General features: G+C 38.5%; 3 protein-coding genes across 7 annotated transcripts in view; 2 read left to right on the forward strand and 1 right to left on the reverse strand.

Moving 5' to 3' along the window:
- Camta (Calmodulin-binding transcription activator) overlaps positions 1 to 13511 on the reverse strand; it is a 41704-nt gene extending 28193 nt beyond the window's left edge. For both annotated transcript variants that reach the window (XM_017172079.3, XM_017172078.3), the window contains exons 1-3: positions 13061 to 13511; positions 9040 to 9677; positions 8478 to 8979 (exon numbers count right to left, since the gene is read on the reverse strand). In XM_017172079.3, coding sequence (XP_017027568.1) covers positions 8478 to 8979; positions 9040 to 9677; positions 13061 to 13148 — 1228 coding nt within the window. In that variant the 5' untranslated portion in view covers positions 13149 to 13511. The remainder of the gene's footprint in view (positions 1 to 8477; positions 8980 to 9039; positions 9678 to 13060) is intronic.
- On the forward strand, positions 162 to 1099 carry LOC108077904 (uncharacterized). Its single transcript, XM_017171442.2, has 4 exons — positions 162 to 359; positions 430 to 594; positions 656 to 929; positions 992 to 1099. Exons 1-3 carry the CDS (start codon positions 162 to 164, stop codon positions 824 to 826), a joined length of 534 nt encoding a protein of 177 aa, XP_017026931.1. The 3' UTR covers positions 827 to 929; positions 992 to 1099.
- On the forward strand, positions 1443 to 3976 carry LOC108078299 (uncharacterized). Of its 4 annotated transcripts, none has more exons than XM_070283821.1 (6): positions 1443 to 1666; positions 1742 to 1959; positions 2024 to 2188; positions 2248 to 2370; positions 3544 to 3711; positions 3773 to 3976. In XM_070283821.1, the coding sequence occupies exons 2-6, from the start codon at positions 1759 to 1761 to the stop codon at positions 3941 to 3943; spliced, it is 828 nt and encodes a 275-aa protein (XP_070139922.1). In that variant the 5' UTR covers positions 1443 to 1666; positions 1742 to 1758; the 3' UTR covers positions 3944 to 3976. The 4 variants fall into 4 exon arrangements, with proteins under 4 accessions (XP_070139922.1, XP_070139923.1, XP_017027572.2 ...); XM_070283822.1 differs by having other exon boundaries at positions 1443 to 1644; XM_017172083.3 differs by having other exon boundaries at positions 1444 to 1959.
- Positions 13512 to 15432: the final 1921 nt, after the last annotated feature.

Here is a 15432-nt window from a genome sequence, read left to right on the forward strand (position 1 = left end):
GATATTAATATATAGTTGCCTGAAAATAAATCAAGCAGAGCAAAAGCCTATAACAGATAAATCAATTATTTTTCGTGAATTTTTCCAACAGAAAATAAGAGATGATTAGAGATTATAGTAACTGTATAGTTAGTTTTAGGTTAATTTTCGAGTTGAGAGCCATGCGGGCAGTATACTTTTTCAGCCTATTTCTGATTACCACCTTGGTGGTGGTGGATGGAAAGTTCAAGAGTCTTTTCTGTACCTGTTACGATCCTGATTTTGGAGAATTTCCACTGTGTAGAATCAAGGCCATTAATAGGTACAGGAACTCGATTGGCATTACCTTCTTGCAGAAACAGAGAACAGAAGGCGGTACGGTAAGTAATATATAACAAAAACGTTATATTTTAATATAGATTTAATAATTTAATAATTAAATTCCAACAGGTTCGATTGGAGCTTTTCAACAGGGCCAATGGCTGGCGGCCCTTTCTGTACAACATTTCCGCTAACATCTGCGATGTGTTGGACAAAAACAATAATATAATCATGGCAATAGGCTTGGCCTACCTGAGACCATATTTAGGCCCCAGTGCGGGTTGCCCTTTCAAGGTGACACATTATATACACATAACTTTTACAAAACCTATCTAAAATATTGGAATATTCTCAGGCTAACGACACGTTCAAGTGTGTGGATCTTGAGTTCGAGTTTGATCATTTTCGAACTCGTTTTCCCATCGAGACTGGGGAATATGCATTGAAACTGAGTTTTTACTACCGTAAAACCCTTAAACTTTCCATAAACGGTTCGGCAGAGTACTCCAACTACAGAGAACATTAAATCGACAAATCAACTGGCATAAAATCGCAACAACTATCTCTTGAACCTGGGATTTTCCTACCTGGAACCATACCTAAAAGAAAACTACACCTGCCCCTTGAAGGTAGTAATTAGATTTCAAAGTGTTGAAGATATGGCAATACAAAATCGGTGTTTATTTTACAGGCCAATGACACAATTGAGTGTGAAAATTTGGAGCTGGATTTTGAAAAATTCCGTACTCGTTTCCCCGTCGAGACAGGAGAATATGGTCTGAGGCTGAGCTTTTATTATAGCGGAAATGCCGTGCTCTCTATAAACGGCTCAGCGAAGTATTCCGACTACAGGGAACATTAGATCAAGTTAATATCCTTAATGGTTGATTAATCAGGATTCTTATATAAATAAAATGTTGTCATTAAAATAAAATAACCACAGAGTTCAGCAACAAGTTAAAAATAAAAAGTAATCGTGAACCGTTAGGGAACAAATTAAGGTGCAGCATTTCTGGAGTTTGAGCTTAAAAATCTGGACCATCCTCTAGCTGGCCTAAGTCAAATCAAGGAGTTTATATTAGATATATTAAATATATAAGATATTAAGGGACGTATAATACTCGAAAGTATAACAGTAGGTTTTTCTTTTAATAACAAATTTGAGCTAGCTTTTTGAACCCTAAAATATTAAGAGAACTGAAGAAACATCCGTAACACTCGTCGTATAACAATAAGTTTATATAAATAAATAAATGACCGTCCAAAGAGCCACCGTAAACTTTTACTTAACTGCATTTTAAGTGTTATACAAATTTAAATCGAAAAAATATACACTTTTGGTTGGTGTGTTTTTCAAACAAAAATGGTTATTTAATGATTGCAGTTTAATTATAATTTGATTGAAGCTATAAATTTCTTCATTTGGCTTCATTTTGTTTAGTTTTCTAAGCCAAAGCCATGTGGGCAGTGTTCTTGTTAGCGCTTTTCCTGATGACCACCGTCGGTCATAAGGTGGAGAGCAAGTTCAAAAGTCTTCACTGTAACATTTACGATCCGAGTATTGGCGAGTTTCCACTTTGCAGAATCAAAGCTCTGAATCGCTACAAGAACACTATAAGCGTTACCTTCCGATCGAAAAAGCACCAAGAAAAGATAATGGCAAGTTTTAAAGAAAAATATAAAGCAAGAATTTGAATATATGGTATATATGCAATCGAAGCAGGTTCGATTGGAGGCTTTGAAAAGAGTCAACGGATGGCGACCATTTCTATATAACATCACATTCGACTTGTGCAACTTTATGGAGAAGCGGAACAACTTTTACGTGAACTTGGCCTTTTCATACCTGGAACCGTACCTTAAGCTGAACTATTCTTGCCCTTTAAAGGTGAATACATATTCAATTAATGCATAAATTTCACTAAAAACTATGTGTTTGATTCACAGGTCAATGATATAATTAAGTGTGAAAAATTGCAATTTGACATGGAGAAAATACGTGCTCGATTTCCCGTCGAGACGGGAGAATATGGCTTGAGGATGGGCTTTTATTACAAAGGCGGCATCAAGGTCTCTATATGTAAATGGTTCAGTGCAGTACTCTAATTACAGGGATCATTAGATCCAGTTTTCTAAGGATTGCCTAGGTGTAACTTCAATATAATTTTGATCTTCAAATAGTCAGGCACTCTAGAGAAATGTATCTGCAAGCACCAATTATAAAATAAAAAAATATATGTATATATAAAGTTTGTTTAGCAATAATTGAGCAATTAAATGTATTATGGTTAATTTCTGACTAGTCCTGCAATATTCGGTTTCAGTTCATTAAATATGAGTTCAAAGCTCATTCACCAACTTAATTGCAAGTCAAATAGTATTCGCTTGAATTAAACATACTAGAAAAGTATATATTTAATTTTGATATATGATATTTGCATATTAACACTACCTTTAGTCCTCTCTCCTCATAAAATGTACTTCCTTGTAAAACACTTTAAATGTAAAAGACTAATTTAATTTCCCAGCATACCATTATTGTTTTAATTTTATAGACTTTGGGTTTTTAAAAATTAAAATTGCCTTAAATTGTTCTATTCTCCAAGCAATTTAACACTTTGATTGGGAACAATTAAAGTGGATACATCACCTGGTTTAGCTTGCCTTATATTTGCACCTATAATTTGCTGATCAATTCAGTTCTGTTTTTGCCATCCAGAAGCCATGTTAGCCGTGGTCATCTTTGGCGTAGTCCTGTTGTCCTCAGTGCAAGTGGAGACCAAGTTCAAGAGTCTACACTGCACCAACTACAACAAAACCCTGGGCGAAATTAAACTATGCAAAATCAAGGCCATCAACCGATATAGAAACTCGATTAGTATTCAGTTTAGGCAAAAGACAACTGTCCATAATGTGAATGTCAGTGAATTTATATATTATATAAAGTGTAAAAAAATATTATCTTACAAACAATTCAAAAAGAAGAAGGATATTTAGCATAAACAGTCGAGTCTGTTTAAAAATTCGATACAATTTATTTTCCAAAATTTTAAAACAAATATTAAATTAAAATGTTTTTGTTCTTCTTTAAATATTCTCCAAAGATAGTTTTCTAAATTATAAGCGGGTGAACCCTTAGCTCGATAAGTGCTGGATATTTTAATGGTCGGGGCACTCGACTGTATCCGTCTCGTTACTTTTTTGTTTCAAATTGAATAATTTTTGTATATTTTAAATCCATAGATGCGTCTTGAGTTATTCAAACGAGCCAATGGCTGGCGTCCTTTTCTCTACAATATATCATTTAATTTGTGTGATTTTCTATCAAAAAGAAACAACATGATCGTGCGACTTGGCTATGAGTATATTAAGCCCTATATACCCATTACCAACTACACCTGCCCTTTTAAGGTATATAAAGGTTTAGTTTGTATAAATATTTTTGATAATCTCCATATTTCTGTATTCTTAGAAAGGACACTTGATAAAAGTAACGGATCTGGAGTTTGATATTGAAAAATTTCGCATTCGTTTCCCCATAGAAACGGGCGAGTACGCTATTCAGCTGAGCTTCATAGTAGCGAGAATTGTGACCTTGACACTGAATGGATCTGCGGAATACTACAATTATCGAGAGCACTAGCAGCGAGTGATATATGATTTAAAGTTTATAATGATCAGTACTAACTTGTAATCATTATAATTATTAAATTGATATCAATAAAATTATAAATGTGAACATAAATTCAAAGTCTATTTTAAAATCAAACTTATGATAGTTTTTATATTTAAAAAAAATTATTTCTATTTCTTTTTTCTATATATTATAAAAATAAAAATAAAATCAAACACCTAAAGAGTTTTTAATACACTTTTAATTAGTTGAATTTATTGAAAATCACAAATCACATCACAATGAAATGTGATTTTAATGGCAAGCCACAAGCAAATTTTCACAATATGTTGGACATTTTATAAATCGGTGGCCAAAGACCATGTTGTGTCTGCTTATATTTTGCCTTATGGCAAACCTAATGCAGGTGGAATGCAAGTTCAAGAGTCTCTACTGTACCATTTATGATCATGATTATGGAGAGTTTTCAGTGTGCAAACTGAAACCTATAAATCGGTACAGGAACTCAATCAGCGTTTACTTCCGCCAGAAGCAGCCTGTCGAGAAAGTTATGGTATATATACTATCGATCAGAGTGATGTTTATTTGCGTATATGGATATCGCCAACAGGTGCGAATGGAGATTCTCAAGCGAGCCAATGGCTGGAGGCCTTTTCTATACAACCTTTCAGTTGACTTGTGCGACTTCATGAACAGGCGCAGCAATTTTATTATGGCCATTGGCCATGCCTACCTGCATCCCATACTTAAAATTTGACTACAGTTGCCCCATAAAGGTAATATTTATTTTAAAGTTTAATTATTCTTACTCCTATTTATTAGCAGGCCAATGATTCGGTTAGGTGTGACAACTTTGAGTTCGATGTGGATCAATTCCGCATTCGTTTTCCCTTCGAGACAGGTGAATATGGCTTGAGGCTGGGCTTTTACTATAGGAAAATTCTCAAAGTTGCTATTAACGGTTCGTTGGAGTACAAAAACTACAAAGAACATTGAGTCAGGAATTTAAGAAACTCTGATATGAAACTCTCTTGTATAGGGGAAGATATTCTAACCAAAATAATATTAAATTATATGTTTTTAAAAGGGTATTTAAAGGAATATGAATAAAGTGATAATAGTGTAAAATTCAATGTTTTTAATGTCTGAGGATTAGAAACCAGAGCTACATATATAATTATAACAAAAACTTGTAGGTATTATATTATAGAAGAAAACACTGATTGTTAAAAAGGAAATTTAAGGTGATTAAGCTTGCCATAACCTTCCTAATGAGGGAAAACTGTCTAAAAAGCTCCTTTTAAACTTTCTATATAGTTATATTTAGTTGTTAAAATATTTTAGTAAGAAAAATATATATCTAAAACCTGGTTCAACATTGAAATATGTCATACAAAGTTGATGTCACCAAACTGTAATTAAGTCGCAAACACTTCGCTTGAATGGGCATACATAAAAAAAAAAGCTAAACAAAATTGTTTCGGTAAATATGTGGAATGTGTGATTAGAGTTCTAAAATGAAATGCGGCACAAATGGCCAAAGCAAATCAGGGCAGAGCAAACACGGCCTGAAAAATTGGGTAAAAGGCCAAAAGAAGTACAAGCCAGCCGCCAGGACTTTGACACAATAATCAAACGAAGTGTCCTTTGTATGTGAGCGCTGCCTGGTTTGCAAAAGGGGAAAACAAGTGAAAAGCAAGGGCTGGCAAAAGTGGGCGTGGCAGCGTCAAATTAGGCACAGTGTTATCTAATTAGCCACCTACAGGAGGAGATAGTACCTTTCTCGTTTTCCCACTGACACTATGGGTGTGTTTGTGTGTGTGTGTGAAGTGGTGCCAGGCGCCGGCCATCATATTTTGCAATTTAACTCACACGAAAAGATTTTCCTTTCCTTTGTTTTTTCGCCAATTTTTTTCACTCACTTCTCTGGCACTAGCCCTGGCTTTTTTCCTGATTTTTCTTTCTATTTTTTTGGACGCGCTCAAGTTTCATAACAACGGAAATGCAAAAGTTTTGTGCAAAACAAAGCGCCAACTTTTTTATTTCTCTTGGCAATTATGTGCTCAAGGAGAGAGACAGAGCCTGGCCCGGGGAAGGAGATAGGGAAACGGACTCAAATAATGATAATGAAGCACACAAGGAAGGCTCTCACTCGGCCCAAAAGCATTTTTGAAGAAGAAAAATGCCCAAAAAAGTTGTAATGCTTTTTTCTACAATTTTCATACCCATGATAGTTTTTTTTTTTTGTTCTCTCTTGACGGGTCTTGCATGCAAAAGTATCTCATAGATCCACACACATGTGTGTGGGGGTAATTTGTTTAATTTGCTTGCCTTTCGGCTGGAAATAAAAAAGAAAGCACAACTGATAGAAGACCTCACCGAAAGGCAAATTTCGTGGCTTTATTTCACTCAACTTTTTATTTTTATTTATTTTATTTATTTCTTTTTTTACTTCTTTTTGAAGGTTGGCCGCCTTTTAGCTAATGGCCCTGGCAAATATGATAGGGATAACACAGAGAAAAACAAAAACAACACCGAAAGGGTGCCGAAAAACTAAAGTCAAACTAAATTAAAATATTTTTAAATTCGAAGCTACTAGCTGGCAAAAGTTTTATCAATAAAATGCAAGCGGGCAAAGTCGTCTGTTCGACGAGGTCTATTTGCTCGCTTTGCTTTAGCATTTGTTTAACTGCAAATCAGATAGAGATCTCTTCCAAATGTCTGCATTTAGCACACACACTCTCTATGGGTGTAAGTGTGTGTGTGTCCATATGGGAGTGTGCCGGCAATTGAAACATCAGCAATACTTGAGCTTTGCAATATGCGCCTTGGAGAGCTCAACAGCTCAACACCCCCACAGAACAGACAGCAACGAGATGTTGCCCGGCCATAACTCGACTCGAATCTGGCTTAAAAATCACTTAGACTCTTCTCGCCTCGTTTTGGCCTGTCAGCAGAATCCCAGGCGCCAAGACGACACTCATGTATCGAGTGCAATAATCAACACTACTCCTGCTCCTCCTCCGGCTGCCTCACTCTTTCGATTCTTTTTTCTGTGAACCTAAGCACATTGTCCCAGGGTCCCCGGGCGTTGCTCGCCAATCGTTTTCGAGAGTTGTCCACTTGCCTAATCTGCACTTGAATCTCGTGAGGAATGTTTGCCGGAACATTTATTACCAGCTGCCAAAATGCGTGGGCAGGGCCACAAGATAGTTCAAGTGCCTTAAATTATTTGTAATCGGTGGATTATAAGTGCCTTAAAATTCTATCAAAAGGAAAAGTTCAATTTTAGTTCAAATATTTTGTCTATATGAGCAAGATAGGTGATATATACATATATCATGAGCGAGACATTTGTGTCGATATATAAATCACAAAAATAAGATAAATAATATTTATATTTAAAAGATAAACGAAATTTTTCGATATTTAAATTTCGATATATTCGCTCATATAGACCAAAATTAAAATTTATCGAATTTTAAATATCGATTTTTTCGATTAGTTTACCGATATTTAACTCTAATCTAATTTTGTTAGTATTTTTTTACTATTATAGTGGTCCAAAATATTAAAGACAATATCGATTTATAGCACTTATATCGCTGTAAAAAGATCGATTTAAATATTCGATTTATAAATAAGCAATAACAAAAACAATAAAAAATGTGTTCCTTTAAAATATGCATAGAAAATAGTTCACCAAAATATAACTTATAAAATATTAAAATAATTACTTTTTCAACCTATTAAGATATATTAATGTTACAAATTTTCCACCACTTTCAAACCAACAAATGTTGTATAAATAACAAATCCCTATAAAATACAAATCCCCAAAGTTAACTTGTAACTCTCAATTGCCACAAATTGGTATCGTTGAGAGTCCTGAGCACTTTATGCCCAAACGAATTGATTTGTTTTCCGCTTTTCTTCTTGGAAATCATTGAGTCAGTCGCCACTTGCCGAAGCTCGTGAAAACTTGCCAATAACTTGGCAGAGTAACTTGTTACTCAGCACACACAGCGCTAATGAAGACGGTCCACACACACACAGAGACACCCCACCTCCCTCTTTGCGCTGGCAAAAAGCAAAACACCGTACACCAGGGAACGAACTAGGAAGCGCTCCCAGACATTTCGGGTGTGAAAATCAATGGGCAATAGCCATTCACAGCTGAGTGCAGCCGGCGAGCCCTGGGGGGCGGTCGAAGACGCTTCTCGATTTAATTGAATAATTGTTAGGCATGCCACGTACTTCGAATTCTTGGTAAATCAGCGAAATTCCGACTCTTGAAACTAAACACAGAAATAGGAAGCCAACCCGAAATCAGCCTCAAAATAGGCAACACAAAAACGAGGCAATACAAAGCAAAGGCAAGCCTAGGCGAATCTTTCGCCCCGGAGACTGCGTCAGGCTTTGTTTTCCGGTCCCGATGCAAATGCACCTGCAACAGCAGCAGGAACACCTGCTGGAAACCCCCTATCCTATCAATTTATGCGCCGCATTTGAAATTCGGTGCTATGAAATCCTCGAGACTTACCGTTCCCAAGTGGCACATTCGTTGTCGATTGTTGCTGCTGCTGCTGCTCGGACGTCACCGCGTTGGACAATTTATTTGATGTTGTCGTGGCTGTCGTTGCCGTGGCTGTGGTGGCCATTGTGGCCTCCAGCTTGCTGCTGCCTCCGTTAATGGCCAGTGTGGTGGCGCTTTTACCTAACCTCAGTATGGTGGTGGCCGTCGATGATGATGGCGCGTTGACCGCTGTTACTCCCGTGCCCGCTGCTGTGGTGGCCGCCGCCGCTGCATTGAGCTTGTGCAGCGCTCCTGCCACGCCCTTGGCCGCCTTCGTGGTGCGTGTCACGCTTAGAATACTCGAAGTGGAGAGGGAGTTGCTCGCTGGCGGTGAAGTGGCCATGGAGGTGTTGGCTGTGGAGTTGCGTATGACCAGAATGGACTGCGACTTCTCCAGACGCTTCAGGGTCTGCAGCACAAAGGGTGACTTGCTGTCGCTATTGCTCTCGGAACTAAGACTTCGCGAGGCCTGCAAATATTATAATTTATATATTAAGTAATAATTAGAAGAAGAGCTAGCATTGCTTACATGTTTTAGCATAAACGGCCGCTCCACTAACTTGGTTTGTGTGGCATTGGCCTGCTTGGAGCGCTCTTGAGCTTTTAGCACGCTCTCCAGCTGGCTGGCATTAATGGGAGTCTGCAGCAGAATGGTATTGCTGCTGGCCTCCTTGCTGTTGCCACTGGCCACAATGGAAATGGTGGAGTTACTACCGTTGCTGCTACTGCTGTTGCTGTTACTGGAGTTGCTGCCTCCACTCGAGCCTTGGACAATGGTCTTTCTAGCCACCGTTGTGGTCGTGGGCAGTTGATTGAGCGTGATGGCCGTGGACGAGTGGCTCTTCTCCTGCTGCTGCTCGTTGAGCAGGCTAAGTATGTCCTGCTTATTTTGGATGATGATCTGGCCATTTTCGTTGCGAGTGCCGCGCAGCAGGATAATGTTGCTGCCCCCGACTCCATTTGCAGTCTGATGCTGCTGCTGCTGCTGCTGGTGTTGCTGCTTCTGCTTCTGCTGTTGCTGTTGCATGGCCCCGATCTTGAGCTTGGCCGCTCGCAGAGTCGTCGTTGTACTGGATTTAGCTGATGCCTTTGTTGATTCAGCTTCATTGCTGCTTAACTTGCCGCTGCTCTGCGATCTGATCAGGACATTTCTGGAATTAACTTGGCCTGAGGCGAGGAGACAAGAAAGTGAAGTATAAATTACTATAATATTCTCTATAGGTCATAATAAAGTAATTAATAAGGGCTTAAAAATCAAAAAATAATTAAGAGATAGATTTATTTTATTTAAAAAATGTGTAAATTATATAGAAATCTTTAAGATCAGTGATATTTATCCTTCAAAGCGCAACCTCTGGGCCTTTAACTTTCAAATTAAAACTAAATAATAATTTTCCAGATTTTTAAATTTAAATATTCAACAATTTTACCTCAAAACAATCATAAAATAAATATAAACAAAATCTTCTTCAAGAACCCCTGATCATAAACCATATAAAAGACTTTTTTTTGCAACGTTTTGTTCTCGATTCCGAGACCACAGTCTTTGAATTGAGCAATTTACAGTGGCCTCAAAATCGCTGACAGGTCCCATTGTATGCAGATTCAATGGAAACTTCATAAGCGTCACAAGATTTATGACTACATCTCGATCGGAGCTTTGCCCCTTTTGGCATTTTTGCATTAGAAGCACCGCCCATGACAGACCAGGAGGCGCGGGTCTCTATTGTTGCTCTTTCCCAGGGCAAGCATTACGTATACGCCGCGTGCGGCAAGAGCGGTCAGTGGCTCCTCCGGACACTCTGTTTTGTTGGCCCACAAAATGGGGATAGTACGCTCTCGCTGGTGGTGCGGGCTGAGGGGAACTAAACGCTAAATCAAGCGAAAGACGACATGTTTATGGCAGGGACGAAGGACTACTTAGCCGAGCAAGCAACCCCAGCACAAAACGCAATAAAAGTGCAACAAACAAACAGTGAGTTTAGCAGCCAAGAAAGGGGGAGAAAGTAATGGGTGGACCGGAGTAAGGGTTAAGGGAAGGGTCGGTCTATGGTCCCTGGTCTCTGTCGCTGTCGCTGTCTCTGCCCTGCATGCGTTGCCAAATATAGACTCTCAAGGCTGAAGGCGACACGGAACGTAAAGTGCGCGCCGGAAACATTTCAAAATGTAGCCTAAACACTTGTCCGGCTCCCCTGAAACCTTCTATCTCCATCCCCCAGAATTTTTACCCCCATATGTGTGTGTGTGTGTGTGTTTGTTTTTCGCAAAAACGTGCGGGTCATAATTAGCCGTTGACGCCGCCTTCAACTGGCTGTTTTTCGGGGAAAACGCGGTAGGTGGAGTCAGCAGGGAGAGCGCCACATGCGACCATCTGACCCCAAGTGGACAAGTGTCTGTGCCCCTTCCATGTGTGCGAAAAGGTCGCCTGCCGCCAGGCAAAATAAACCGCCTGAATCGCGGACTAGGATCAGGCCAAAGAATAGGTGGGGAGATATGTATCCATCCCTTGGCTGGCCATCCATTCGGGCGCACATACTTCATTGTAATGTATGGAGCGGAGCAGCCACAACAACAACAAGCAAAGGATCCCGGAGATCAGGCAGCCAAGAGACGGGAGCCGGGAGCTGTCCGCGTAACACATAAAACACTCTTGGCCTGGCCAGGCGGCTGAAGCTTCGCATATTTTTGCGTTTGTCGCGGCTTTTGATGTGTAACGGCCCGGGTACAGTGGGTTAGGTTATATTTTAGGTAGGTCTGTATCATATTCAGGCATGATATTCCTTAAATTTAAACTCATTATACCCTTGCAGGGTATTATAATTTCAGTCAGAAGTTTGCAACGCAGTGAAGGAGACGTTTCCGACCCTATAAAGTATATATATTCTTGATCAGCATCAACAGCCGAGTCGATCTAGCCATGTCCGTGTGTCCGTCTGTCCGTCTGTCCGTCTGTCTGTCTGTCCGTCTGTCCGTCTGTCCGTCTGTCTGTCTGTCTGTCTGTCTGTCTGTCTGTCTGTCTGTCTGTCTGTCTGTCTGTCTGTTTCTACGCAAACTAGTCCCTCAGTTTTAAAGCTATCCGAATGAAACTTTGCATATAGTCTTCTATATGCTCTCACTGAACGGAACGGTAGATGTAGAGAAAATGTAAAACTGGAAATGTTAAACTGTAACTGTCAAACTGTAAACATAATAAGTATAGATAAAATGTAATGAAACTCTGTTTTGTGACTGTTTTCAGCATTTAAATCTATAATATAAACATCGAAACCAATCTGCAAGGGTATTCAAACTTCGGCGTGCCGAAGTTAGCTTCCTTTCTTGTTTTAAATTAAAATGTCACCTCCTTAAAATTGATTAAATTGCTACTTTTTAGTAGCATTTTAAATTTTTTTTCTATATTTTGCCCCACTGTTCCTTACCACGTGCTTGAAAAGGTTGATGGAAGAGCGGCAATAAAGGCAAGGGAATACAAAAGTTTCTGTGTAGCCGGACAAATTGCAAGTCTATTGAATTTTTATTAGAAGCATAAATCAAAAGAGCGTTAGATATGCCAGCCGTGGAGGGAAGGAGTTCGATAAATATGTCAATAGATTCTGCACATAAATTGTCGCCGAGAAGGGTTAAGAAAGAGGACAAATCAAAAAGCATTTTGGCTGGGGTTAAGTAAACACATCATCACTATCACATAGTGTTCATCATAATCAAGAAGTTTTTTGTTCTTTGCTTTGTAAATACATATCAAAGCTGAGTAAATAACTTTTGATACGTTATATCAATAATGCTGATAGTGATTCAGAGTCTAAAATCTAGGCTTATTTAGTGTAGTATTTGCTCTTGTGTTTGTTTTCTATGTTTATGAGCTCATTAAATGTTAATTATTAAAGTAAAATGTATATTTATATATTCAGTTAAAGTTAGTATAGTTTTACTAAGGATAATATCTAAATATATATTGTACTTTTAGAAAGAAGTTGTTAACCAAAACCTTTTTGCTTTAAATTAAACTGAACTAACGATCTAAAAGCGAAAAATAAAATATCGAAAATCTATTTTTAAATAATAACAAATTAAAAGTATATTTAAACCCTAGTAAATTTATTACTTCATTCTGATTTCCTTAATTTTTTAAATTGAATCCTAACGATTTTTAGAAAAGGCGTTGCCAGACTACTCCAAACTCCTGAAAACAGCTGATTCTATCTATAGGAATTTCCAATAAGCATCTCCCACCCACGAAATCCTCTTGTTAGACTCCCAACTATTTCAAAATCCTTAAAAATTAGGTCATTTCAAAAATGTCTCAATTTAAGACTGCAGCCACCAATGGGTTAATGGCCCAAAGAAACCCCCCAAAACAACGCGCAAAACAAAACGCAACGCGCAAAGCGAAGCACAACAAAACAACAAAAACTAATTGGAAAACCAATATGCGAGGAACGGAATTCGTAATCGAAGCACCTTATGCTTATCGTGTCCAGAATCGGGGGAGAGATACCACAGATATCTGGCATGCTATATAGGGGAGGGAGGCAGGGGGAGAAGGCACTTACTTTGGAGTTTCAGTGTGGAAGAGGCAGTAGAAGAAGAAGACAGAGACGAAGACGAAGCGCTGGAGGAAATATCGGGCACATTTTCCATGTGCGCTGCTGCCTCTGCCGTTGCCACAATTTTTAGAAATGCTTTTCAACTTTTTTAGCGGGTTAAATCGGGTTGGCACATTTTCAATTCGGATGCATTTCCATTTTTGCACACCAGCTCACACCCACACACGCACACAGCGAAGGCTCTGCAGGGCTCTCGGATATCGAAAAAAGGTAAACAAAACTTTTTCACTACGTCCGTGGGCGGCTGGGGGACGTTCTTCGTGCGGAATTCGATGCGTCCCTGCTGGCCGATGGTTTAAATGCAATAAAAAATCAATAATATCACCGTTTCACACACGAAATTATTAAAAAAAAACCATAGCGAAAATATTTTGTGTTACTTCAAAACTGTGACTGGCCAGAGTGCATGTCAAACTGTGTGCTAGTACTTTCCAACACTGGGGCCTTTTGGTGTTTAGCAATACAAATAGAAATCGATAATTCGGTCATCGTCAGCTGTTCTAGAGCGTTGCCACCTAGTGTAGGTTTGCTTGTAGCGGGAATTAGATTTGAATTTAATTTATTTGAATTTTAATAACTTGAAACGTATGGTGTTGAAGTGGAACATCAAATTTTCAGTTGAGTCCAAGGTTATTTAACTTATAGCAAAAGTCTTTTATTATATATAAACCAGCTGCAAAAGAAACAAACATAGGTTAATACATTTTGTAATAATTAAATAATTTTATTATTATTATTATTGTTTCACAATTAAATTGTATATATTTTTTATACACTAAGATTAATTTTATTATATTTTAAAGAGCTTGTCTGGATTTTAGCAAAATTGAAGAGGCTTATGTTATTGATTTTCCATTCAGTTTTTAAAGACTCTGGTTCTGCAGATATTTCTATAAACAAAAAGAAATACAAAAATTATATATTATTTTTAATTTGAAGATATTGTTGCTAGAAATATAAAATCATTTCCTTTTCCTAGAAACGATAACCCTTGCCCGCCCAAATTTTCCTGCTGCAAGCTCACTTTCGCCGAACTTTCCTTGAATTTTGCAGCCCCTTTCAGGCCCCCACCCCCTTCCACCCAGCTCGCCCCGCACCGGCGGAAGTCTCGGGCTCTATCAACGGGCGGCGACCAAGCGAACACAGAATAATTGCTGTGTGCCAGTGCCAGTCGGTGCCAGTGTGTAATCGACGACAACACATAGATAACTCGGCACTGCTGCTGCTGGGTTGTTATTTTATTGTCGCTTTTGTTGCACATTGAAAATAATACACAAAATAATTGAATTACTCGAAATGTGAGAAAGAGCGAGAGAGGGAGGGACCTGCGCTCGTGTTCGCTGCTTTTATTGGGGGGCGTTCAGGGCTCCTCTGATAAGCTCTGATCATCAACCTAAACGAGATAAGCGCTGCTCATTTGCATTCCACAGTCGAAATTCCATGAAGTGAACCCAAAGTTTGGATAAAGACAAGAGTTTATTATACATATGCACTTTTATCAGCATTTTGCGTGAAATCAAAGTTCGTTTATGTATTTTAGTATTTCTTTCATTCAATTCTTGGCAAAGTTGTATCGTTCATTTATTTTTCATTCACAGTTTTAAAAACATGGTTTGACATAAAGAAAAACAGCAAGATTAAGTTTTGTTTTCGTAGGCTCAAATTGTTTTTTTAACCATTTTTAATTGTTAAAAGATTGTAAACAATTTGAATCACTTTGAATATGATCTAATGTAAATATAATTATGAACTATTCATTACTCTTTTGTGTATTAAGCTAAGATTTATCAAAAGAGCGCAATTGGAAAATGTAAATTATACTTTTGAACACGTTCATGGACTCTTCACTCTCTTCAATTTTTGTTTTAAGCTATATTTAAAACGTGAAAATGTCATAATATTCAAATTCCTAAAGTTTCAAGTTCCTAAACTCAATTTCTAGTACTACAGTCCTATCTATTGGGTTTTTTGTTTGGGGGGTTTTCTTGGATTTTCGTCAAGTGTGCTTTTTTGTCGCAACAACGACATGTGATAAGGAGTATGTGCATGGGGAATCGGAAACGTGACTCTCGGCTGGGGCGGGCATCGGCACGTAAATTATGCTGATGACACCGGCTCCGCACCCAGGCCAGGCCAGACCAGGCTCAAGCTCAGAAAGCTCGCGAAGCAGCGACGATTGCGCTTGAAAAATTGAAGAAATACCAGCACGTTCCTACGAGCTGCAGAGAGCAGCAGAGCAGCAACGAGAATAACTGGCTCCGGTCCCGGCTGCCATTTGATCGCTGCACACAAAAATATTTACAATATACCATTTAATG

Source organism: Drosophila kikkawai, chromosome 2R (assembly GCF_030179895.1).
Source record: "Drosophila kikkawai strain 14028-0561.14 chromosome 2R, DkikHiC1v2, whole genome shotgun sequence".
NCBI lineage: Eukaryota > Metazoa > Arthropoda > Insecta > Diptera > Drosophilidae > Drosophila > Drosophila kikkawai.

What these genes read in the sequence shown, in the direction of transcription:
- LOC108078299 (XM_070283821.1), top strand. Translation starts at nt 1,759, where the DNA reads ATGTGGGCAGTGTTCTTGTTAGCGCTTTTCCTGATGACCACCGTCGGT. An exon ending in AGCACCAAGAAAAGATAATG is followed by an intron (nt 1,960 to 2,023) that starts GCAAGTTTTAAA and finishes CAATCGAAGCAG; the next exon opens with GTTCGATTGGAGGCTTTGAA. An exon ending in ATTACAAAGGCGGCATCAAG is followed by an intron (nt 2,371 to 3,543) that starts GTCTCTATATGT and finishes TTAAATCCATAG; the next exon opens with ATGCGTCTTGAGTTATTCAA.
- LOC108077904 (XM_017171442.2), top strand. Translation starts at nt 162, where the DNA reads ATGCGGGCAGTATACTTTTTCAGCCTATTTCTGATTACCACCTTGGTG. An exon ending in AGAGAACAGAAGGCGGTACG is followed by an intron (nt 360 to 429) that starts GTAAGTAATATA and finishes AAATTCCAACAG; the next exon opens with GTTCGATTGGAGCTTTTCAA. An exon ending in GTGCGGGTTGCCCTTTCAAG is followed by an intron (nt 595 to 655) that starts GTGACACATTAT and finishes GAATATTCTCAG; the next exon opens with GCTAACGACACGTTCAAGTG.